Genomic DNA, 27,031 nt, shown 5'->3' with positions numbered 1-27,031 from the left:
CATCAGGACCTATCTACTATTCTCATACCCTCATATAAAAGGCACCACTCAGGTAGTATGTCACACCGGTGACACATCCCCGCATTTTCTGTTGTCCTCCGCTTACGGCCACACTGTCCCTAGGGCACGCACTCCGGCCGTCTCTTAAAGGGCCAGCGCGTGTGAAATTAAAAAAAACACTTAACCAATCCCTGTTGACTCCAGGACTATTTAAAGCACTTTCACTATCCACCTCGTTCCTGAGCAACATTGGAACAACAACAATATTACAATAATTGTATCTGATAAAGGTTCCTGTGTGCATTTGATTCCAGTCCGCTTTTGCTATCTGTTGTCAGCCTGTATCCAGTCATCTGTTACCAGCCTGTATCCAGTCCGTTATTGCTACCTGTTGTCAGCCATTATCCAGTCATCTGCTGCCAGCCTGTATCCAGTCCATTATTGCTGCCTGTTGTTAGTCAGGTTCTCGTCAACCACTGCCAGCCTATATCTACTACGCTATTGCTGCCTGTTGTCAGACGGTATCCAGTTATCCACGTCTGCAAGTGTCCAGCTGTCGGCTATCTGTCTGTGTCCAGTTATCTGCTATCCACCAGTTTTCAGCAATCCGTTATCAGCTTCCATCCAGTTGCCTGATGTCAGTCTGCCTCCTACTGTTGATGTCAAGCCTGAACTTTCCACCCATCAATGTACCATCTGCCAGTGCCTGTTTCTAGTTTGCTTGGCAAGCAGCTACTCTGCCGGGACCACCTCAAGAGGCAGCGACTGGTAGCCTCCCCGCAGTGAAGACTAGATCCCTGTATAGGGGTTAAAACCAGGGAGGCTACTTAGATAATGCCCATAGAGTTCACCCTAAATGAAACCAGACGAGTAGCCCAGTGGGTTCGTAATCCTGCTGGACATAACATAGTAATTGATGTGATTGTGGAAGATGCAATGGGAAATCCTTCTATGGCGCCCAGGAGCAGTTACAGATCTGAACTTTGGATATACAGTATGTTCCACATTCAGTTTTTTAACGCAGCCTGCAGGAGGAATGAACGGGGACTATATAATATGGTAGATCCTTTGTGCTTTCAGAATTGTCATCTTTTCTTGGATGTTTTCCCACGTTCTCCTCTTAATATCTGCTTATAATTAAAGTCTGGAGTTGTTCACTAAGTACCTCCTACTGTGAGATAGCGACTAAACACTTGACCTAGCTGCCGGCTTGTTTAGCTGACAGTTTATTTTTGCCAACTCCACCATAAACATGCATGCCAGGCTCAGCCAAGTGTACATGTTTATGTCAATGTGGAGAGAGAAATAAGGATTATCTCAAGTGGGAACAAAGAATTGAACATGTTGAAATCCCCTGACAAACACCGTCGGGGAGCAGTCAGCAGGCTCCCATACACATGAGATCATTGGCCAACCCCATCAATATTGCAATGTATTATTTAAATGATCAGATGATTGCATGTTTATCTGAACTACACATTTTTATCACCACAATTGTAACAAGCCATAGAATAAAGTTAACATGTTATTTGAACTGTACTGTGAACAGATTAAAATAAATCCCCAAAAATGATGGCAGAATTCCGTTTTTTTATCAATTCCCTTACCCCCCCCCCCAACCACACAAACATAATCATTAATTTTTATATACTTCAAGGTCTTGGCCATTGAAAAATACAAGTCATCTAGCGACAGAATTTTTTTTATGCCTCTCTGAATACTGTTATGCCAGAATGAAAAATAGGCCGTGTGCTTAAAGGGAGTATGTCACTAGAAATTTGTCTATCAAAGCAGCAGCACAGTAATATTGTAATATTGTGCAGCCTCGTCTGAATGTAATACTGTTTTTATTTTTCAGCTGAGTGGCTCTGTTGCAGCGATAATCACTTTATTCCTCATATGCAAATTAGGTTTTTGGAGTAACGAGGGCATCACTGTTGCTCGAAACTGCTCTACCTCCACAGTCCGACCCTCCCATCTTTCTTTGATTGACAGGGGCAGGCAGTGTAGAAGCTGTGATCACGCCTGGACCCTCCATGAGAGCACCCGGGCCTCTGAATCAGTACATCGCTGAAATTTCTTGCGTCAGACTCCCTTTAAGGGGTTAGTATGCAAAACAAAATAAAAAAAAGAAAAAAGTTACAATGCTAACTGAATTAAAAATTCAGTCAGTCCGTAAAATGGTGTGGAATAGTGTGTGTGTGCTTCTCCATATCCAGCAGTCATATTGCCACTCAGTGGTCATTCCTGGAAAAACACATGTAGTAGCGTTCTTTGCTTAACCATTGCTGTAGAAAGATGTGGTGCTCATCATTAGAATCTTATATTGCAAGTTTATACTTGTGTTATATTTTTCCACTTTGTAACAATGAATCTGAACTACAGCCTACCTTGGTTACGAAAACAACTATAGTTTCCCTTGTAGAGCCTGCGAGCTGTGAATGTCAATTCTTCTAATGGTTAGTATACTATGGTATTTTTACAGAGATAACTATATAGATATTATCATCTGAAGAACCAGGATAACATTGTTTTCCATAACAAATTAGACAAAACATCTACATTTTTTAGTAAATAAATATAAATATAAATATTCTAGGTGTAAATATGTCCATGTTTATTTGATAGGTAAGAGAAAGGAAAGTTGGAGAAACTAAGGGCTCATTCAGACGAGCGTAAAACTCGTCCGTGTGCTGTGCGTGAAAATCACGCACAGCACCCGGACTTATTGATTTCAATGGGGCCATTCACACATGCGTGAGTTTTCACGCAGCGTGTGTCCGTTGCGTGAAGCTCACTGCATGTCCTATGATGGTGCGTTTTTCACGCACCTACGCAACTATTGAAGTCAATGTGTGTGCTGTGCGTGATTTGCGCATCAATTCCATTGAAAAAAAAAGATGTGCTTTGCGAGTGTGTGAAAAACGCATGCCACTCGCAAAGCACACTGATGCATAACACACACGGACCAGATTCACGCGTGTTTTTCACACATGTGAATCTGATACGTTCGTGTGAATGTAGCCTAATAGATAACTAGTAATTTACCCAGACTAGATCACTGTTATGTGAGGTCAAACTTTTTTTTCACGCAAAATTTTTACATAATATTTGTTATTTGATTAATGGCCTAATTTATCAAATAACAAATATCCAAGTCAAATTTTTAGGTGGAAAAAGTAATGCATAAAAATACAAATGATAAACCAAAACTGATAAACTGTACCACTTTATAAATGACTTATTATGTCACATATCGCATATATCTTACTACTATAGGGACAAAAGGGAGCCTTAGAAATACTTTAAAACTGCTTTTTACCCTTCTGTGACCAGGTCACTTTTCTTAGGTCTGTATTTCCTATTCTACATATTTTTTGGAAACAAATTGGAACAAATTGTTTCATGGGTTCCCCTTTAGAGGAGTTGCCTCACCTAGACAATCCCCTACCATAAACCCTATTCCATAAGTCGTAGAGAGGAGTGCACGGCATGGGAACTCTATTAGGCAGAGCAAAATACCGCTATAAAAGAGCAGCTCTCACTTTCATTGTAAAATCACGTTATTCTTGAGAATCCACTGTGACTTTCTAGTTTTTTCAGGTTAAATGCACTTTTTCTGGAGATACACAAAGGGCACAATAGCCTATCTATCTATCTATCTATCTATCTATCTATCTATCTATCTATCTATCTATCTATCTATCTATCTATCTAGCACACAAAAAATGGCGACAGCACACTGCGAACACCAATGTCACCTAAACTGCTAAATATAAATAAATATGCATTACTGCTAAATCTACTTACAATAGGGAGGTTCTTAGCGCACATTTTGATCAAAAAGTGTTGCTCACCTGCCACGACAAGGCGACCTCTATGAGGTGGGGACCTACTCTGCACATACACCCAGAACTGGGACTAAGCCTACAGATATATCTGGGGATGGTAGGATCCAGCATTAAACTAATTAAAATCACCCAGGGCAGAATGGGAGGAGGTGTTCTTGCACCTGCATACACGTTTTGGAGCTAGTGACTGCCTCCATTTTTTGATCTTGCACTCCTCCCATTTTGCCCTGGATGATTTTAATTAGTTTAATGCTGGTTCTTACCATCCCCAGATATATGTAGGCTTAGTCCCAGTTCTGGGTGTATGTGAGGAGTAGGTCCCCACCTATGGAAGACGCCTTGTCGTGGCAGGTGGGCGAATACTTTTTGATCAAAATGTGCACTAAGAACCTCCTTATTGTAAGTACATTTAGCAGTAATGCATATTTATTTGTATTTAGCGGTTTAGGTGACATTGGTGTTCGCAGTGTGCTTTCGACAATTTTTTGTGTGCAGTATATTTGCAGTCACAGACATTCTTGCACCTGTATACACGTTTTGTTTCATTTTGTTGGAACGTGCTGTGCTATCTCTATCTATCTATCTATCTATCTATCTATCTATCTATCTATCTATCTATCTATCTATCTATCTATCTATCTATCTATCTATCTATCTTCTCTTTATCTTTCGTCCAGCTATATTTACTGTGTGTTGTCAAGCACACCTGCAGCAATTGTATTCACATTGTCATAAATCTAAAACAACCTGTAGAACTGTGTAGCAATACATGTCAATAATTAACTGATATTTCTAATGAGAATGTCTTTCTTTTTACTTATCCCCCATCCTACTCCCCTATGCCTAAATATCCGTGGTTCTATGTGAACTATACTTGCATTTCCTTTTCAAACACAACCTCACATGACTAGGTTGACTGGCTGTCGCACTGCAGCCTATATCTTTTAATCCAAGGTCTACTTGTAGTTGTGAAGAATCTTAAGCAGTCTCCTTCCTGGAAGTTATTTTTTCTATTGTGGGACAACGCTACTAGTTTACTTTGCAACCATTTACCTAGCCATTGGCACTTATTTTTAAAGTACTGATTTTAAGCTGGTCACCATATGTATGTAGACTACTGATATGGAATCCTCAAGTGCCAGTCTTGGCATAGTGAGGAACCTATCACAATACATAGGCTTTTTTCTTGCCTTTGTGTCTGCGGGTTTTCTAATTGTGGCAACTTGGACTGATTGTTGGATGGAAAACGCAGATGACTCTCTGGAGGTAAGACATAATAATACCCATTCAAAAATTGGAATAATCACCACGAAAAAAAGTTATTCTTACTTCATTTGTTTTTCATTTTTCAGAGGTTTTTTTAAGGAAGAGTAAATCTTTATAGAACTTAGAATGGTATGGTTGGCAGTTGATACAATGGGGGTATATTTATTAATACTGTTAGATCGTTAGACCGGAAACTAGACCAGGCAGGCAGAAGCTGCACCAGATTAAGCACTGAGGCACATGCTGTATGATAATTTTGGCAATGCATGCTTGACATTTTAGGCACTTCTTTTTCTTATGCCACCTCATGGCTGGCGCACTTTATACTAATATTTTGTGGCAAAAGAATGGTGCATGCCATTAATAAATCTGGTTTATTTTATGACCCCTCTTTGCTATGCTCATTTTTTGAAATTTTTTGCAAATTTTCAAATGTCCAAAACACATAATAAATTTGGTTAATGGCATGTGTGCCAGTTTTTTGGAGCAATTTGAGCTAGAATTCTAGCAAATTTTGCTTTGTAAATCTCCCCCTATATTCTCTAAACACATATTGCCAGGAAATTCAGTGTTGAAGTGTATTCAATTTATCTTCTTTATTGTAGATTGAAGTCTCATAAGTCTTGTAGTTTTAAACAAAGAAGTAATAAAACCCGTATTCAGTTTATCAGTATAATTATTTGCTGTCTGGCCCATGAAACTTATTGACATTTTCTTTAAAAGGAAAATGACATCAGAATTTTTGATAGAACATATTTTTCATAAATGTTTTTTATTAAAATGTGCAAACACCCAATTCGACCTTTTCTGGTTGATTTGTTATCTGCAATAGGTAAAAATAAAAAATGTGCTTAATTTAGTCTGATAGATTCCAAAACATGTTTCACGAAGTAATTAGTATGTTGAAAAAAGATTTTTTTGCATATGTCACTTAGTGATATAGTTACTAAGGATGACAAAAGACACTTGTCTATTAAATACAACCTATCATAGACCTATTTGATGGAACCAGACAAGGGCCAAAAAAAAAAAAACATGGGAAATTGTAGCCAAAGTTGCTTCGAGGATGAAAAAAAAATAAAAATCCTTCTTGACTTCATGAAGGCTTTGGGGCAATATCCCTGGAACAATTCAACATAATAAAAATAAGTCATAAGACAAATGTCTAAGTCTTACATCTCCATATGTACTATGTTCTCAAAATATACAGTTGTCAAAATGAAAAGCCACATAATAACAGATAAAAAGTTTTTTGTTAGAAGAAGTATAAGAGACATATAAAATGGTCTCAAGTATTCATGGCTATAGTGGTTTATGAACTGTTTTTAAAGTCTTTATTACAGCATTTCTCACTACCAAAACTATTACAAACTCCACAGTATCCAGGCACAGTAGAATTTTATCATAAATATAGAACATTCTTGTTAATGTTTCAGAAGGGTTAAAGACTGTAGTAGCATGGGTACTTTGTAAGGTAAATACAATCAGAATGTAACACTCCTCCGGACTTCATTTATTTCTCCATATTGTACAACAATGCTTTCAAAGGATAGCATAATAATCAAAGACTGCTGAACTACGCGTTCTTAGTGAAACCCGCTCTATAATCCAGACAAAAATATGAGATCCCATTTCAAAACAATTTTATATCCCAATAAAGGTCTTATCTGTACTTAAGAAATAAAAGATTTTGCTGCTGCTGTTACAATATGGAACTAAACCATGAGTTTTATTGAAAATGCAGGCACAGTTATAAACACCAAAATAACAAGTGCAAAGATTTCAGTGTAATCCTTTTTTTCAAACCATTTATATATATATATATATATGTGGATTGAGAAGGATTACACTGAAATCTTTGCACTTGTTTTATATAAATATATATATATATATATATATATATATATATATATATATATATATATATATACATATATATAAAAAAACACAAACAGCTGTGGTTTATAGACTTACAAAGGTGAGAAAAGGGGAAAATAGGATGAAAACAGATAAATAATGGTATGAATTGTTATACATGGAAATGGCATTAAAAAAATAAATAAATAGGTCCTTTTAAATATACATTTTAGTAACAATGTTTGTGAGGTAAATGTATTGTCGTTTATAGTATAGAACTGGCCCAGAAGACTAGGGCATCCTCCAGCGGGTCCAGGTTTATAATTATCAATAGAGCCCTGCCAAGGAAAAAGTCAACTGAAAAGGACAAAGGATCTATGACTTTATTAATTATTCAAAATAACCTACTAACCTTAATTGATGATATCACCCATGTCCAATCTCAGAATAAAAGCCTCAGAATAATTTTGTCTGGTGAATTAAATGTGCTTATGTCTAACACACTATTCCTGGAAGTTCTGCCTAAATCATTTTTTACTTTGCTCCGGTATACTAGAGACTGTTTTGCCTTAGGATTTGTCCGTTAGCAGCCTCCATCGCAGATTCCGTCATTTTTGCTGGACAAAGTAATGCAGCATGCAGCAAAATTTTGTCTGCCAATTTGATGCAAACCTTGATGGAAACCCGATGGAACCAATTAAAGTCAATGGGTTCATTGGATTCCATCGCGCTTCCGTTTTTCTCGCTCTGCTCTTATAATGGAGCAGAACAGCGGAAAACAGAACGCCGATGTGAACATAGCCTGTAGAACAAAGTCAAAATGTTATAATGCAAACTCCAGGTATCTAAAAAAATGTAAAAATGCAAAAGAAAAACAAACAAACTGTATAGTAATACTATAATATAAAGTCAATTGCAATATTTATGTTTGAAAAATAAAATATATTCACCTTCTCTGCTATAGACAAAGGCACCTTTAGAAGGTATAGGGTGTAACAGCCACATTAACAGGGTCCTTAGGTAATGGCAGCTAATTTTCTCACGTATCTGAAAGTCGAATCAGTGCCAAACCCTCCAAGAACAGGCCTTAGGCATTAATATGTAATATAGTTGGGTTTCCTTCTATGCTAAATGACCTCAGAGACTTTTTAATATGTACATGCAAGTAAATGACCCATAGCTGCACAGCTCCTGCCAAGTTATGAAACTACATCACATCTCTGGAGTGTAGAAATAAGTTTGAAGAATATTCAGCCACCGACGTGTTCTGCCAGTTACCTATTATATTTACAGTTCTAATCTCATCAATGTGTTAGGATTTAAATGTGCTCATTTGCTGTGGTAAGCACTATGAATATTGATCATATGCTGTAACATAGTACACTAGGGAGACATTTTTTAATACACCTGCTATGAGGGGATTTATTAAATGTGGTGGATTTAGGCAGCACAGTCATTATGAGGAATATCTAGCAACAGGAAGCATATTAAAACAGAGACCTGCGCTGCTCGTTGCATATTTTTTCATCATGGTCACTGCTGTTTCTGAATTAGTATTAAAAACCTGCCATACTAGCAAATTAATATTTAAAGAATCTGTGAACAATTACAAAGGATGCATATGTTTTGCACTAAAAATTATTAAATATTAAAATATAATATAAAGTCATACACTGATCAGCCAAAACGTTAAAGAGGCTCGGTCACCAGATTATAAGTGCCCTATCTCCTACATAATCTGATTGGCGCTGTAATGTAGATAACAACAGTGGTTTTTATTTTTAAAAACAATCATTTTTTAGCAAGTTATCAGCAATTTTAGATTTATGCTAATTCGTTTCTTAATAGACAACTGGGCATTTTTTTTACCTGTTGACCAACTGGGCGTTGTACAGAGGAGTGTATGATGCTGACCAATCAGCGTCATACACTTCTCTCCATTCGTGTCCATTTGTATTCACTGCACAGAGTGATCTCGCGAGATCACGCTGTGCTGTCACTTACTCACACATTAACTTTACTGAAGTGTCTTGAGAGTGAATAGACATTGCCTCAAACCAGGACGCGATGTCTATTCACACTCCCGACACTTCGGTAAAGTTTTTGTGGGACTCACTCACGCAGCACAACGTGATCTCGCAAGATCACGTTGCGCTGTCATTCACAGCGTGATCTTGCGAGATCACACTGTGCTGTTATTAAGTCTCACCCAAATTTTACCAAAGTGTCGGGATTGTGAATAGACATCGCATCCTGGCTGGAGGCAATGTCTATTCACTCTCAAGACACTTCAGTAAAGTTAATGTGTGAGTAAGTGACAGCACAGCGTGACCTCTCGTGATCACGCTGTGCTGAGTACAAATGGACATGAATGGAGAGAAGTGTATGACTTGCTCAAAAATGATCGTTTTTCAAAATAAATACCACTGTTGTTATCAATATTACAGCACCGATTAGATTATTTAGGAGGCATTTATAATCTGGTGACAGAGCCTCTTTAAAACCACCTGCCTAATATTGTGTAGGTCTCCTTCATGCCGCCAAAACAGCTCTGACTTGTCGAGGCATGGACTCCACAAGACCTCTGAAGGTGTCCTGTTGTATCTGGCACCAAGATGTTAGCAACAGATCATTTAAGTCTTCTAAGTTGTGAGGTGGGGCCCCATGGATCGGATTTGTTTTTCCAGCACATCCCACAGATGCTCGATCAGATTGAGATCTGGGGAATTTGGAGGCCAAGTCAACACCCTGAACTCTTTATTATGTACCTCAAACCATTAATGAACCATTAATGAACAGTTTTTGAAGTGTGGCAGTTCACATTTTCCTGCTGAAAAAGGCCACTGCCATTATTTCATACAATTGCCATGAAGAGGTGTACTTAGTCTGTAAATATGTTTGGATAGGTGATACGTCTCAAAGTAACATCCACATGAATGCCAAGACCCAAGGTTTCTGGTCTGGGGTCTGTATATAGAGGGTTTGTTCTGGGGTCTGTATTAGTTTAAGGAGGTCTGTATTTAGGGGATCAGGGGGTCTGTATTAGTTTAAGAGGTCTGATATCTGTATTTAGTGGTCTGGTCTGGGGTCTTTTTTATTTTTTGGGGGTCTATGTTTATGGGGCCTGGTCTGGGGTCTGTATTAGTTTAGGGGTCTTTGTTTTAGGGGTCTGTATTTAGACGGTCTGGGTCTGTATTAGTTTAGGGAGTCAGGTCTGGTGTCATTATTAGTTTAGGGGGGTCAGGTCTAGGGTCTGCATTTAGGGGTTTGGTCTGAGGTCTGTATTTAGGGTGCTTGTTCTGGGGTTTGTATTTATTTAGGATGCTTGTTCTGGGGTCTGTATTTGTTTAGGGGGGCTGGTCTGTGGACTGCAATAATTTAGAAGGTCTGGGGTCTGTATGTATTCTATGATCCGAATTTATTAGTCTGAGTAAAAGGGGTTGTCTGGGTACATCAATGGGTCATCAGGATGAAAAACCAGTCTGTGCCCAGACAACCCCTTTAATTTATGGGATTGGGCCTTGGTGTCTGAATTTTTGTGTTTCTATAGTGGCTGGAAATGGCTGCAGAAGCGGGGAGCAAAGATGTCTCATCAGGAGAAGTCACCATAATGGTCTTTGTCAGATGGAGAAGAAAAGAGAACGACTCCCATCAGAGAAGATATCACCTGTGAGTCACTGGATTTATAGAGGCTCCGTCCCCTCTCCTGACATGTCTGTTGTAGGAAATCCTTGTATTCCACATGAAGTCTTTGTGTAGTCCAGGGCTAATAGACAAATGTGTGTTATCATTCCCATTGTCAAGAGGATGTGTCCCTACACAGTGTGATACAGTCAGCCAAGGTTGGAGACTGTCAGTATATAGGGACACAGCCCTTTGATAAGGGGAATTGTAACACCCATTTGTCAATGCTCGCACAGAATTGTGATGTTCACTATGGGCATGGCAGAGTGGCGATGGGGAAGGGAGGCTCCCCAGGGCTTATGGTCTACGTAATCCGCCACTGAGAATTAGATACAGTGGCTCAGCAGACTTCATCACATATGATAGGCTTAGATGTAGGGCCCAGCTCACTGACATTGCGGCTCTAGAGCTGGACCCAGGAAAAGAAAGTATAATAATTGCTTTGCTTTTTTATGTGTTACTAATTTTTTTTTGTGTGTTTGTGTTTTTTTTACAGATTCGGTTGTTGGACTACTTCGGATTCGAGGACTACTTCGATGACAGCGTTTTTTTAAATTCTCAATAAAATGGTTAACTGTGTGGGTTTTTTATTTCAATAAAATATTTTTTCTATATCCTTGTATTGTTTTTTAAACTTTATTACTACCGTCTTAGTTATGGCCACTGGTTGATTGACAGCATCCATTACTAAGCTGGGGCTTAATGTTAGCCGGTGAAAAGGATAACAATAACCCCCATTATTATCCCGGTACCCACTGTCAGCAGGGATGTCGGGAAGAGCCGGGTGTGTTCCATTACCAGACCATCTGTAGTGATGGTTGGGTACAGGGGCAGCCGCAAGCTGGTATTATTAGTCTGGGAAAGTCCAAAAACAGTAAGCCTTCCCATTCTGTTAATGCCAGCCTCCTGCTGCTATGTAGTATCTGGCTGGTTATGAAAAATTTTGGAAGGGTAGGAAGGCCCAGTGTTTTTGGACTTTCCCAGACTAATAATACCAGTCTGCGGCCGCCCCACAACCCGACCTTCACTACAGGTGGTCGGGTACTGGATCTTACCCGGCTCTACCCGGCACCCCTGGTGGCGCTCGGTACCGTGGTAATAATGGGGGTTAGTGTTAGCCTTTTCACTGGCTAACATTAAGCCCCGCATTAGTAATAGATGCTGTCACTCAGCCAGCAGTTATTACTAAGGCGGTAGTAATAAAGTTTAAAAAATACAATCACAAAGAAAAAATATTTTATTGAAATAAAAAAATAAAACACGCAACCCTCGTTAACCATTTTATTCAAAATAAAAAAAGCCGTCAACAAAGTAGCCCTCAAATACAAAGTAGTCCAACAACAGAACCTGTTAAAAAAAAAAAAGCACAAACACAAAAAACCCCATTAGTAACACTTGTGGTAGGCTTAGATACAGGGCTCATGTGTGATACTGTCTGTTGGAGCCTGTATCTAAGCCTACCACATGTTAGGCTTAGAAACAGGGCCCTAGCAGACAGTAATCTTATACAGTACTACAATTACTGTCTACTGGGGCCCTGTATTTAAGCCTACTATGTGTAGGCTTAGATTCAGGGCCCATCAGACAGGATCACACATGGGCCATGTATCTAAACCTACCATGTGGTAGACTTAGATACAGGGCCGAGCAGACCGGATCACACATGTGTGGCAGACGGGCCCCTTCTTATTACCTTTGCATCCGGGCCCCATATGGCAGTACTACTAGTTCTGCCCTGATGTCGGCTCTGCTTTCTCGCAATGTGCAGTCAGGATGGGGAAACTTCACATGCGCAGTTTCCCAGCACAGAAAGGGCCAGTGCTGACAATAGGAGAAAAGGGGGACCTATCTGCGCATACTTGACCGTTGGGAAAAGAAATACTGGTGGACATGTCAAGTTGCAACGAGAAGAAAAGAGCAAAAAACACGGCGTCACCTTGTGCAGTTCAATAGGTTAAGCAGGTGAGGAGGAAAACCATTACCATGCTCACCTAAGGCCAAATATATAAGTCGCAAAGAGAATCCACAGGTGCTGCTGCCAGATCCAAACCGGTTCCCAAAGGGGACCGCTTAGCAAAATGAATGGAGAAGTGAAAAGAAATGGATCTTCTGAAGGCGCTGCTGCGTGGTGAAATCAACGGAATAGCAGAGAGGTTTAGTCCGGTAAAAAATATCTTTTATTGGAACAAGAAGTGGCTACGTGTTTCGATGCTGAACAAGCGTCTTCCTCAGGCCTGAGATCAACAAACTCTTGTCATGGCTTACAGTATTTCAGGGGGTGAGTACGAGCAAATGCTTTAATTTGCAAAATGCATGTTTTTTGAAGACTTTGATAATTTTACATAGGCCATCCACTGAGCCAACAATGATATTTTGGGAATACCCCTTAACAAGGATAGTCTGTAAAAAAGTGAACTTTTTCCAATATTTATTCCTATATTTAGTCCATCTTTATAGAAAGATGACTTAAAACTCCCGAAAAATATAAAATTTCAACTAACTCAAGAACATGTAGGAGCATATAGACCATGAATAACTTCAATTAAAATTAAAAAATAATATATTTTATTAAGCAATAATGTAAAAAAGACAAGGTGAAACATACAATGAGTTAAAAAACGATGCTATCAACAACATGCATACAACGCTTCTATGTATCCAATGAAAGCTGCCAGTTATTTTCAAAGACTTTTATGTTATGTTTCAAATAAACATGATCACATTAGTGTGCCACTAGGGAATAAGCCCATAGTCAAATTGTTATAGTAATAGTGAAAAAATAAAGAACAGTCACATAAATACAGAATGATATTATATAAGTTGGCAAGAGTGTTATGAATAAATAGAAAAAGTTAACTCAAATAATCTCCCTGTAGATAGCAATAAAGATGTTAAGATAGGGAACCACAAACAGTCCAACAAAAAAGCTTTACTTACATGACACGATGAAAACATAAATAGTAGGGTGACTGGCGTGTATGACCGCCTCGACACGCGTTTCGTCGTAGTTCTCAGCAGGCGTGGTTTAGGAAGTGTTTAGGACACCTGTAAATAGGTTGAATTGGCCAATGGGATAATGTTTTATAACTGAAAAGGATAGATGGACCAGACTGATAGGGCTATCAAATGTTGAAACTGGAAGACCAAGACCTACGTAAGAGGTCCCATGTTCATCACCATTTTTTCGTTTTCCGCCCGCCTCGTCGAACATCCGGCGGAAATACCAGTGGAGATTATGTTAAGGTATGAAATCCTATGTGTTCGGGTTTACGCCACTGCCCATACTCTGTGTACTGTCGGCCATATTGGAGGTGGCAGGAATTGTTGGAACATCAGTGTGTACGCACCTGCACAAAAACGAATGCCTTCCATATCGTGAACCATATTGGAGATTACTTAACTTTGGAAAAGAGAAGAGATGGAAAATGAAATAAATTACAGCTGTACGAGAAAGAAGATACATACACTACCGTTCAAAAGTTTGGGGTCACCCAGACAATTTTGTCTTTTCCATGAAAACTCACACTTATATTTATCAAATGAGTTGCAAAATGACTAGAAAATATAGTCAAGACATTGACAAGGTTAGAAATAATGATTTTTATTTGAAATAATAATTTTCTCCTTCAAACTTTGCTTTCGTCAAAGAATGCTCCATTTGCAGCAATTACAGAATTGCAGACCTTTGGCATTCTAGCTGTTAATTTGCTGAGGTAATCGGGAGAAATTTCACCCCATGCTTCCAGAAGGCCCTCCCACAAGTTGGATTGGCTTGATGGGCACTTCTTGTGTACCATACCGTCAAGCTGCTCCCATAACAGCTCTATGGGGTTGAGATCTGGTGACTGCGCTAGCCACTCCATTACATACCAGCTGCCTGCATCTTCCCTAAATAGTTCTTGCATAATTTGGAGGTGTGCTTTGGGTCATTGTCCTGTTGTAGGATGAAATTGGCTCCAATCAAGTGCTGTCCACAGGGTATGGCATGGCGTTGCAAAATGGAGTGATAGCCTTCCTTATTCAAAATTCCTTTTACCTTGTACAAATCTCCCACTTTACCAGCACCAAAGCAACCCCAGACCATCACATTACCTCCACCATGCTTGACAGATGGCGTCAGGCACTCTTCCAGCATCTTTTCAGTTGTTCTGCGTCTCACAAATGTTCTTCTGTGTGATCCAAACACCTCAAACTTCGATTCGTCTGTCCATAACACTTTTTTCCAATCTTCCTCTGTCCAATGTCTGTGTGCTTTTGCCCATAATAATCTTTTCCTTTTATTAGCCAGTCTCAGATATGGCTTTTTCTTTGCCACTCTGCCCTGAAGGCCGGAATCCCGGAGTCGCCTCTTCACTGTAGACGTTGACACTGGCGTTTTGCGGGTACTATTTAATCAAGCTGCCAGTTGAGGACCTGTGAGGCGTCTATTTCTCAAACTAGAGACTCTAATGTACTTGTCTTGTTGCTCAGTTGTGCAGCGGGGCCTCCCACTTCTCTTTCTACTCTGGTTAGATCCTGTTTGTGCTGTCCTCTGAAGGGAGTAGTACACACCGTTGTAGGAAATCTTCAGTTTCTTGGCAATTTCTCGCATGGAATAGCCTTCATTTCTAAGAACAAGAATAGACTGTCAAGTTTCACATGAAAGCTTTATTTTTCTAGCCATTTGGAGAGTTTAATCAAACCCACAAATGTAATGCTCCAGATTCTCAAGTAGCTGAAAGGAAGGTCAGTTTTATAGCTCCTCTAAACAGCAAAACTGTTTACAGCGGTGCTAACATAATTGCACAAGTGTTTTCAAGTGTTTTCTAATCATCCATTAGCCTTCTAACACAGTTAGCAAACACAATGTACCATTAGAACACTGGAGTGATAGTTGCTGGAAATGGGCCTCTATACATCTATGTAGATATTGGTTCTGATGGTTGCAATGGCAACCAGGAAGCCTAGCAAGGCAGGATGTAATAGGCTCAACTGTCAGTTGTAAAGTGACAGTTACAATACACTGCACTACACAAGTACATACAGAAGTAGTGCAGTGTATTGTACAAGGGATCAGAAGATCAGATCTTCCAGTCCCCTAGTATGTGTAAAATAAAAAGTTTAAAAAAGTTAAAAAAAGTTTTAGATAAAAAAATAAATAAAAGTTTTACGTAATAAAAACAATAATCGCCTTGTTTCCCTGATCAAGCCCTATATAATTAGAAAAAAAAAGAAAAAAAAAGACAAAAATTAGACATAATAGGTATCGCCGCGTGCGTATTGGCCTGACCTAAAAAAATATCATATTATTTATCCCGCACGGTGAACACCGTAAAAAACATACCATAAAAAACAATGGCAGAATTTCCTTTTTTGGTCACGTTGTTTCCAAAAAATGGAATAAAAAGTGATCAAAAAGTCGCACGTAGCCAAACATGGTACCAATAAAAACTACAGTGTGTCACGCAAAAAACAAGCCCTTACAAAGCTCCGTCGACAAAAAAATAAAAAAGTTATGGCTCTCAGGACATGGTGACACTAAAACATTTTATTTAGAAAAAAGTGTTTTTATTTTGTAAAAGTAGTAAAACATATAAAAACTATATAAATTTGGTATTGCCATAATCATATCAAACCGCAGAATAAAGTAAACATATTGTTTATACTGCACAGAGAACGGCGGTAAAATATTATAAAAAAAATAGTGAAAGAATTTCTGTTTTTTGGTCTCCTCACCTCACAAAAAATTGAATAAAAACTGATCAAATTATCGCATGTACCCCAAAATGATACTAATAAAAACGACAGCTCGTCCCATGAACTCACACAATGGAAAAATAAAAAGTTATGACTCTTGGAACGCAATAATGCAAAACGACGGCCCAGACTAATTTATATGTGCAGCAGTTCTTCACCTAAAACCCCACGTCATCATTTGCAACCCCCACTGGTAGACCCTGTAAATGCAGCGGAAACTATGACATTTTGGGGTCTGTGCTACATATGGGGCTAGTGAAGAAGTCAAAGATTAGGCAATACTGGAGTGCGGATATTTTGTACAATACCACGGACACCCTTTAGGGCATGGCCCCACGTGGCGGTTTTCCTCCGTAGCTGTCCGCATCAATGCCGCACAGAATCTGCGTTGCAGATTCTGCGGCGGATCTGCCCAAAATGTGCAGTAAATTGATGCGGACTAGCTGCTGCGTACTGCGGTAAAAGTGCTTCCCTTCTCTCTATCAGTGCAGGATAGAGAGAAGGGACAGCACTTTCCCTAGTAAAAGTAAAAGAATTTCATACTTACCGGCCATTGTCTTGGTGACGCGTCCCTCTTTCGGCATCCAGCCCGACCTCCCTGGATGACGCGGCAGTCCATGTGACCGCTGCAGCCTGTGATTGGCTGCAGCCGTCACTTAGACTGAAACGTCATCCTGGGAAGCCGGACTGGAGACAGAAGCAGGGAGTTCTCGGTAAGTATGAACTTCTATTTTTTTTACAGGTTGCTGTATATTGTGATCGGTAGTCACTGTCCAGGGTGCAGAAACAGTTACTGCCGATCGCTTAACTCTTTCAGCACCCTGGACAGTGACTATTTACTGACGTCTCCTAGCAACGCTCCCGTAATTACGGGAGCCCCATTGACTTCCTCATTCTGGCTGTAGACCTAGAAATACATAAGTCCAGCCAGAATGAAGAAATGTTAAGTCAAAAAAGCAAGACGCATCCGCAGCACACATAACATGTGCATGACATCTGCGGACTTCATTGCGGAATTTAGAATCTCCATTGAAGTCAATGGAGAACTTCCGCAATGAGTCCGCAACCAGTCCGCCACTGGTCCGCAACATCCATTGTATGCTGCGGACACCAAATTTCGCACCGCAGCCTATGCTCCGCAGCGGAATTTTCAGCCACGTCTAAACGAAGCCTACTAAAAAGAAGTGGAAGGCAATGGAGAAACGGCTCCGCTGCGGATTAACGCTGCGGAATGTCCGCAGCGGAATGTCCGCAGCGGAATTCAAGAGCAATTCCGCCACGTGGGGCTTTGCCCTTAGAAGTGCGACTCCTGCACCCAATAATCCGGCCTGTGCATAAAGGATTGGTTCAAAGCGTACGTCACTATCCATCGATCATTTTATTATTCATTTTCCCCATTATTACATCATCCTATTATGACCTGTTGCACTCCGCCCAGCTTACATATACCCTGATGTACTCCACATAGCTTACATATACCCTGATGTACTCCACATAGCTTACATATACCCTGATGTACTCCGCACAGTTTACATATACCCTGATGTACTCCGCCCAGCTAACATATACCCTGATGAACTCTGCCCAGCTTACATATACCCTGATGTACTCCGCCCAGTTTACATATACCCTGATGTACTCCGCCCAGCTTACATATACCCTGATGTACTCCTCACAGCTTACATATACCCTGATGTACTCCGCCCAGCTTACATATACCCTGATGTACTCCGCCCAGCTTACGTATACCCTGATGTACTCCGCACAGCTTACATATACCCTGATGTACTCCGCACAGCTTACATATACCCTGATACACTCCGCCCAGCTTACATATGCCCCCACATTATAAACTGAAACACCAGTAAAACACTAAACAAAAATACTACCAAGCAAAATCTGCGCTCCAAAAGCCAAATGGCGCTCCTTCTGGGCCTGGCAGTGTGCCCAAACAGCAGTTTATGACCACATATGGGGTATTACCGTACTCTGGAGAACCGCGTAACAATTTATGGGGCGTATGTCTCCAGTGGTACAAGCTGGGCCCAACACATTGGGCACTGAAATAGCATATCTGTGGAAAATGTCAATTTTCAATCTGCAACATCCACTGTGCACTAATTTCTGCAAAACCTTTGGGGGTTAAAATGCTTACTACCCTTCTAGTTTCCTAAATGAGGTCACTTCTCGGGAGTTTTCACTGTACTAGTACCTCAGCGCAATGCAACATGGCGTCAAAAACAAATTTTGTAAAATCTCCACTCCAAAAACGAAATTGCACTTTTTCCGTTTAGACCCTTGCCGTATGTCCAAATAGCCATTTACAACCACATATGGGGTATTTCCGTACTCAGGAGAAATTGTGTAACACATTTTGCGGTGCATTTTCTCCTGTATTCCTTGTGGAAATGAAAAATTCTGAGCTAAATCTACAGGTTATTGGAAAAAAAATTTTTTTTTCATTTTCACGAACCAATTCTAATAAAATCTATAAAACACCTGAGGGCTCAAAATGCTCACTACACCTCTAATTTAATTCTTTCAGGGGTATAGTCTCCAAATTGGGATCACATCTGGGGAATTTCTACTGTACTGGTACTTCAGGGACTCTGCAAATGCGACATGGCCCCCAGAAACCAATTCAGCAAAATCTGAGCTTCAAAATCCAAATGGTGCTCCGTCCCTTCTGAGCCCTGCCGTGGGTCCAAACAGCAGTTTATTACCACATATGGGGTATTACCGTAATCAGGAGAAATTGCTTTACAAATGTTGAGGTGCTTTTTTTCCTTTATTCCTTGTAAAAATTAGAAAATTCTGTTTTTTTTTCCAAAAAAAAGTCTCTATTCATCCTAACAGACTAATTCCAATAAATTCAGCAAAAAACCTGTGGGGTCAAAATGCTAACTATACCACTAGAAAAATTCCTTGAGGGGTATAGTTTCCAAAATGGGGTCACTTTTGGGGGGATTCCACTGTTTAGGTCCCTCCAGGGTGTTGCAAACATGACACGGCACCGAAAACCATTCCAGTAAAATCAGAGCTCAAAAATCCAAATTGGGGTCCTTCCCTTCTGAGCCCTGCTGTGGGTCCAAACAGCAATTTATTACCACATATGGGGTATTTCCGTAATCGGGAGAAATTGCTTTACAAATGTTGGGGTGCTTTCTCTCCCTTATTTCTTGCAAAAATTAGCAGTTTTTCCAGAAAAAAAGTAGATATTCATTTTCACAGACTAACTCCAGAAAATATGTCCAAACAGCAATTTAGGACCACATATGGGGTATTGTTTTAATCAGGAGAAATTGCTTTACAAATTTTGCTTTTTCTCCTTTAGTCCTTGTGGAAATTAGAAAAAATTTGCTAAACCTACATTTTCATTGAAAGGATGTCGATTTTAATTTTCCTTCCAATTTTTACTTCCAATAATTTCTGCAATAAACCTGTGGGGTAAAAATGCTAACTATACCCCTAGATAAATTCCCTGAGGGGTGTAGTTTAAAAAATGGGGGTCACTTTTGGGGGTTTCCACTGTTTTGGCACCACAAGACCTCTTCAAACCTGACATGGTGCCTAAAATATATTCTGAAAAAAGGAGGCCCCAAAATCCACTAGGTGCTCCTTTGCTTCTGAGGCCTGTGTTTCAGTCCATTAGCGCACTAGGGCCACATGTGGGATATTTCTAAAAACTGCAGAAACTGGGCAATAAATATTGAGTTGTATAGAAAAACGTGTATTACATATGAATTTTGTAAAAAAAAATGAAATTTGAAAATTTCAGCTCTACTTTCCTTCAATTCCTGTAAAACGCCTAAAGGATTGAAACACTTTCTGAATGCTGTTTTGGATACTTTGAGGGGTGCAGTTTTCAAAATGGGGTGTTTTATGGGGGTTTCTAATTTATAGGGCACTCAAAACCACTTCAGAACTGAACTCGTCCCTGAAAAAATAGCTTTTTGAAATTTTCTTAAAAATATGAGAAATTGCTGCTAAAGTTCTAAGCCTTGTAACGTCCTAGAAAAATAAAAGGATGTTCAAAAAACAATGCAAACATAAAGTAGACATATGGGAAATGTTAATTAGTAACTATTTTGTGTGGTATTACTATCTGTTTTACAAGCAGATACATTTAAAATTGGAAAAATCATAATTTCTTCATATTTTCTCTAAATTTTGGTGTTTTTCACAAATAAGCAATGAATTTATCGACCAAATTTTTGCACTCACCTAAAGTACAATATGTCACGAGAAAACAGTCTCAGAATCAATTGGATAGGTAAAAGCATTCCAGAGTTATTACCACATAAAGTGACACATGTCAGATTTGAAAAAATGGGTCTGGTCCTCAAGGCTAAAATGAGCTGGGTACTCAAGGGGTTAAACATAGAACAATTAGTGATTAAAATTGCGTGTATAAAATAACTACTAAAGTGCACACGAGAAAGTAATGAGCTTTATACTTAAATAGACTTAAAGAGGCTCTGTCACCACATTATAGTGCCCTATCTTCTACATAATGTGATCGGCGCTGTAATGTAGATAACAACAGTGTTTTTTTATTTAGAAAAACTATAATTTTTGACCAAGTTATGACCTATTTTAGATTTATGCTAATGACTTTCTTAATGAACAACTGGGTGTTTTTTTAGCTTTTGACCAAGTGGGCGTTGTAAAGAGAAGTGTATGACGCTGACCAATCAGTGACCAATCAGCGTCATACACTTCTCTCCATTCATATATTCAGCACATAGTGATCCTGTGTTGTTCACTATGTGCTGTCACTTACTCACACATTTTTACACCTTTGCCAGAAGGATGCTGTCCTCAAGTTTTTTGCATCAATTGATTGTGCAGAAGGGATCTCTGGACTTGGAATTTGCATCCTGCTGTAATCGAGTGGAGATATTCCAACCAAGTGAGTGCTGTGGATAACCAGTTTACTACTTACTCACACATTAACGTTACTGAAGTGTCTTAAGAGTGAATATACACAAAATATCACATTATGTAGAAGATAGGGCATTTATAATGTGGTGACAGAGCCCCTTTAAAATTATGTATACTGTGCAAAGGATGCATAAAGTGCAAAAGTGACTGACTAGACTTTCTAAAGATTGACTTCATACATAGATAAACTTCATACAAGAGTTTATGTCATAGTTTAATTTACTGACAAAAAAGTGCCCAAGTGCCAAAAGTTTTAGTAAAATAAATCCCCCCTTACAATTAAGGATCATATCAAAGCGCAAAAAAATCATTAACGATAGATTCAAAATCATGGATTATCATTCTATTTCTAAAAAAGACGCCCCATTGCCTCCTCTCCTTTTTCTCCTTTACCCCTTTGACAAACCTCTTTTCCTCTCATAATTTAGACAGATATTTTTACATGACTCGTGTATATATTTATCACTGTGGTCCTTTTTGATTAGTCTTTCTTCTATCAGTCCATCAGAATTTTCATATAGTTTAGTTTTCTGAAGAACTGCATTTCCCAATGTTATTTCTATTGGTAGGCCAGTCATAAGAAATTTGTATCACTAAAAAGAAAGGACTTTGAAAAAAGAAGGTAAGTTAAAAACAGACATGAAAAACCCTGCATCCCTCACCCCAATTTAAAAATAAGGAGATCAATGGTACATAAAGGCATTGAAGCCGAAACTCTCATTATGACCATGTGGGGTTGAGCTACCCAACTTATAGATCCACCAGCTTTCTAATTGGGCCAATTTTTTTAATCGCATTACCTCCTCTGGATCCCAGATGTAGTCTATCGATTCCTTTGAATTTAAGAAGCTTGGAATTACAGTGGTGGAAAAGCTTAAAGTGTTTTGGTAATGTTTTTAGCTTCGAGACATTCATTTCTTCCTTGGCTTTACCGATATCTCGTATATGCTCTCACACTCTCAGTCGTAATTCTCTGGTTGTGAGACCAACAAAAATTTGTTTGCATGGACAGATAGCATAGTAGATGACACAAGTCGAGCTGCAAGAAATATGCTGTGTAGACCTTTTGGTTATCTGTATCACCAAAATCAAATGCTCGTTCAATGTTAGCACATACATTGCATGAGCCGCATGGAAAACACCCCCACTTAGGCCCTTTTAAATGTTGCCTGGTCAGTGTGCTGTACTTTAGTTTTCTTTTCAAAACATGGAGGGCGATAAGCAGTACTGTTCTATTGTCTCTATACTATTATTTTAAGGTCACTATGCTTTGGGACTATGTCTGGTACTAAGTTTTAGGTACACTATTGGTAGCAATATTTGAGTTAAGCAAAAATGCAGGCTGATTTTACTGGACCCTGTTTATAGCTATCTTTTTCTTTCAGTAGTCAGTTTCACTATGACAATGCTTCCCTATAAATAATGATAGCAGTAGAACCACCAGGGATGTGTGCATACAGGTTGGGGGATTTGCTAACACGGGAGAGTGCCACATAGAGCTGGCCGTGCACAAAGCAGCTGACACTGAGGTCCACGCCTTCAACGCGCAGCGTTTTGCCCTGCGCTTTGTTGATGGTTATAGCGTAACATAAGCTGACAGGAAACTGTACACGTTTAAAACTGAAGGGAACATTTTTTGGAATGAGGGAGATTTGGGGTATAAAATTAGTTAAGACTCCCATAAGTCAGGAAATAGAAAATATGCAGTTGTGCAGGTCCGAGGGGAACATTTCTTCTGTTTCAAGGCCCTAAAATTAGGGAACCAGAAGGGGTAGGGCCCAAACATATCCGCTGAAAGCAACGGTGCCCGTATTATACCAGAACAACACTTCCCAGAAAAATTCCCCAAACTGCAAAGGTACGGAGTGTGGACCAAAAAGGGGATAAGAAAGGACACCACTTATCAGTGTGACACCGGCCTGTGCAGAAAGGATTGCTTCACATCGTAACACACATCTATGGATCATTTTATTGTTTACCCCATTATTATACCACCTGCCTATGCCCCTGATATACTCTGCCCAGCTTTCATATGCCACCACATTATAAACGGAAATACCAGCAATACTCAATCAAAACTACTACCAAGCAAAATCCGCCCTCCAAAAGCCAAATGGCGCTCCCTCCCCTCTGAACCCTACAGCGTTCCCAAACAGCAGTTTACTTCCACATATATGGCATCGCCATACCCGGGAGAACCCTTTTAACAATTTTTGGGGTGTGTGTCTCCAGTGAAACAAGCTGGGCACAACATATTTGCCACTCAAATGGCATATATATGGAAAAATATGAATTATTAATTTGCACCATCCGCAGCGCAATCATTTATGGAAAAGACCTGTGGGGAGAAAATACTCACTACACCCCTTAATAAAGGCCTTGAGGGGGTGTAGTTTCCAAAATAGGGTCATTTTCTTTTTATTATTTCACATCTGAGCCCTGCAATTGAGAACCAATACTTTGTAAATCGACAAATTAGGCCTCAATTTTACATCGTACTCTATAACTCCTGAGCCCTGTCAAATGTCCAGGCAAAAGATTAGGGTCACATGTAGGGTGTTTCTAAAACCGGGAAACACAGCATAATAGTTAGAGAGCTGTGTTGTTATGGTGGCACAAGCTGGGCACCACATATTGGCTTATCTATAGAAAAAAATCCATTTTCATTCTGCAACATTGAGTGCACACTAATTTCTACAAAACAACTGCGGGGTTAACATGCTCACTACACTCCTAGGTGAATGCATTGATGGGTGTAGTTTCCAAAATATGGTCACTTCTAGCGGATTTCCACTGTTTTGGTCCCACAGGTGCCCAGAAACCAATCCAGAAACATCTGTACTCCAAAGACCAAATGCCGCTCCTTCCCTTCTGAGCCCTGCCGTGTGCCCAAACAGCAGTTTATTACCACACATGGGGTATTGCCGTACTCTGGAGAAATTGCTTTACAAATTTTGCAGTGCTTTTTCTCCTTTAGTTCTTGTTACATAGTTACATAGTTACATAGTTTGTACGGTTGAAAAAAGACACATGTCCATCAAATTCAACCAAGGGATGGGAAAGGGGAAGTAAAAAATTTCTACACATAGGAGCTAATATTTTATTGTTCTTTTTTTTCATTTATTTGTTGATAAATGTAAAAATTTTGAGCTAAAGCTATGTCTTATTGATTGTTTTTATTTTCACTGCCCAATTCTAATAACATTTATTAAACGCCTGTGGGGTCAAAATGCTCACTACACCCCTAGATGAATTCCTCAAGGGGTGTAGTTTTCTAAATGGAGTCACTTTTTGGGTGTTTTCATTGTTTTGTCCCCTCAGGTGATTTGCAAATGTGACATGGCCTCCGCAAACCATTCCTGTTAAATGTGATCTCCAAAAGCCAAATAGCGCTCTTTTCCTTCTAAGCCCTGCCGTGTTTCCAAACAGCCATTTATGACCACATGTGGGATATTGTTTTACTCTAGAGAAATTGTTTTATAAATATAGTGGTGCTTTTCCTCCTTTAGTCTTTGTGGAAATGAGAAAAAATTAGCTAAACCTACATTTTCTTTGAAAAAATTTAGATTTTAATCTTTCGGTGCCTACTTCCAATAATTTCTGCAAAAAATCTGTGAGGTCAAAACGCTTACTATACCCCTAGATAATTTCCTCAATGGGTGTAGCTTCCAAAATGGGGTCACTTGTGGGGGGGTTTCCACTGTTTTGTCTCCTCAGGGGCTTTTTAAATGTGACATGGCCTGCGCAAACCATTCCTGCTAAATTTGAGCTCCAAAAGCCATATGGCGCTCTTTCCCTTCTAAGCCCTGCCGTGTTTCCAAACAGCCATTTATGACCACATGTGGGATATTGTTTTACTCTAGAGAAATTGCTTTACAAATTTAACGGGCTTTTCCTCCTTTAGTCTTTGTGGAAATGAGAAAAAATCACCTAAACCTACATTTTCTTTTAAAAAATTTAGATTTTCATTTTCAGGGCCTGCTTCCAATAATTTTTGCAAAAAAACTGTGGGGTCAAAACGCTCACTACACCACTAGATAATTTCCTCAATGTGTGTAGTTTCCAAAATGGGGTCACTTGTGGGGGGTTTCCACTGTTTTGTCCCCTCAGGGGCTTTGCAAATGTGACATGGCCTACGCAAACCATTCCTGCTAAATTTGAGCTCCAAAAGCCAAATGGCGCTCTATCCCTTCTAAGCCCTGCCGTGTGTCCAAGCAGCAATTTATGACCACATATGGGATATTGTTTTACTCGGGAGAAATTGCTTTACAAATTTTGTGGTGCTTTTTCTACTTTAGTCTTTGTAGAAATGAGAAAAAATTAGCTAAACCTACATTTTCTTTGAAAAAATTTAGATTTTCATTTTCATTGCTTAATTCCAATAAATTCTGCAAAAAAACTGTGGGTTTAAAATGCTCACTATACCCCTAGATAATTTCCACAATGGGTGTAGTTTCTAAAATGGGGTCACTTGTGGGGTGTTTCCACTGTTTTGTCCCCTAAGGGGCTTTGCAAATGTGACATGGCCTCCGCAAACCATTCCTGCTAAATTTGAGCTCCAAAAGCCAAATAGCGCTCTTTCCCTTCTAAGCCCTGCAGTGTGTCCTAACAGCCGTTTATGACCACATGTGGGATATTGTTTTACTCTAGAGAAATTGCTTTACAAATTTAACGGGCTTTTCCTCCTTTAGTCTTTGTGGAAATGAGAAAAAATCACCTAAACCTACATTTTCTTTTAAAAAATTTAGATTTTCATTTTCAGGGCCTGCTTCGAATAATTTTTGCAAAAAAACTGTGGGGTCAAAACGCTCACTACACCACTAGATAATTTCCTCAATGTGTGTAGTTTCCAAAATGGGGTCACTTGTGGGGGGTTTCCACTGTTTTGTCCCCTCAGGGGCTTTGCAAATGTGACATGGCCTACGCAAACCATTCCTGCTAAATTTGAGCTCCAAAAGCCAAATGGCGCTCTATCCCTTCTAAGCCCTGCCGTGTGTCCAAGCAGCAATTTATGACCACATATGGGATATTGTTTTACTCGGGAGAAATTGCTTTACAAATTTTGTGGTGCTTTTTCTACTTTAGTCTTTGTAGAAATGAGAAAAAATTAGCTAAACCTACATTTTCTTTGAAAAAATTTAGATTTTCATTTTCATTGCTTAATTCCAATAATTTCTGCAAAAAAACTGTGGGTTTAAAATGCTCACTATACCCCTAGATAATTTCCACAATGGGTGTAGTTTCTAAAATGGGGTCACTTGTGGGGTGTTTACACTGTTTTGTCCCCTAAGGGGCTTTGCAAATGTGACATGGCCTCCGCAAACCATTCCTGCTAAATTTGAGCTCCAAAAGCCAAATAGCGCTCTTTCCCTCCTAAGCCCTGCAGTGTGTCCTAACAGCCGTTTATGACCACATGTGGGGTATTGTTTTACTCGGGAGAAATTGCTTTACAAATGTGGTGGTGCTTTTTCTCCTTTAGTTCTTGTGGAAATTAGAAAAAAATAGCTAAACCTACATTTAATCATTGTAATCTCATTGTAATCTGATACAAAATAAATCTGAAAAATTTTTGGGCTCATCTTGTGGTAGCAAAGATCCGATGAGATGGTAAACTTGGCCTTGCACTTTGAAGGTTGGCATGAATGGTCCCTCTGTAATTACTTTTGCCCCAAAGATGTCATTTGGAATGCACT

General features: G+C 39.4%; 1 protein-coding gene across 1 annotated transcript in view; it reads left to right on the top strand.

Moving 5' to 3' along the window:
* The first annotated feature begins 4,973 nt into the window (after nt 1–4,973).
* The window catches only part of CLDN16 (claudin 16), a 64,810-nt gene continuing 42,752 nt past the window's right edge, over nt 4,974–27,031 (top strand). The window contains exon 1 of the mRNA XM_075864072.1: nt 4,974–5,117. Coding sequence (XP_075720187.1) covers nt 4,974–5,117 — 144 coding nt within the window. The remainder of the gene's footprint in view (nt 5,118–27,031) is intronic.

This window comes from Rhinoderma darwinii, chromosome 4 (assembly GCF_050947455.1).
Source record: "Rhinoderma darwinii isolate aRhiDar2 chromosome 4, aRhiDar2.hap1, whole genome shotgun sequence".
Taxonomy (NCBI): domain Eukaryota; kingdom Metazoa; phylum Chordata; class Amphibia; order Anura; family Rhinodermatidae; genus Rhinoderma; species Rhinoderma darwinii.
Note: the sequence above shows the minus strand (reverse complement) of the source record. Positions and strands in the feature narration are given on the sequence as shown.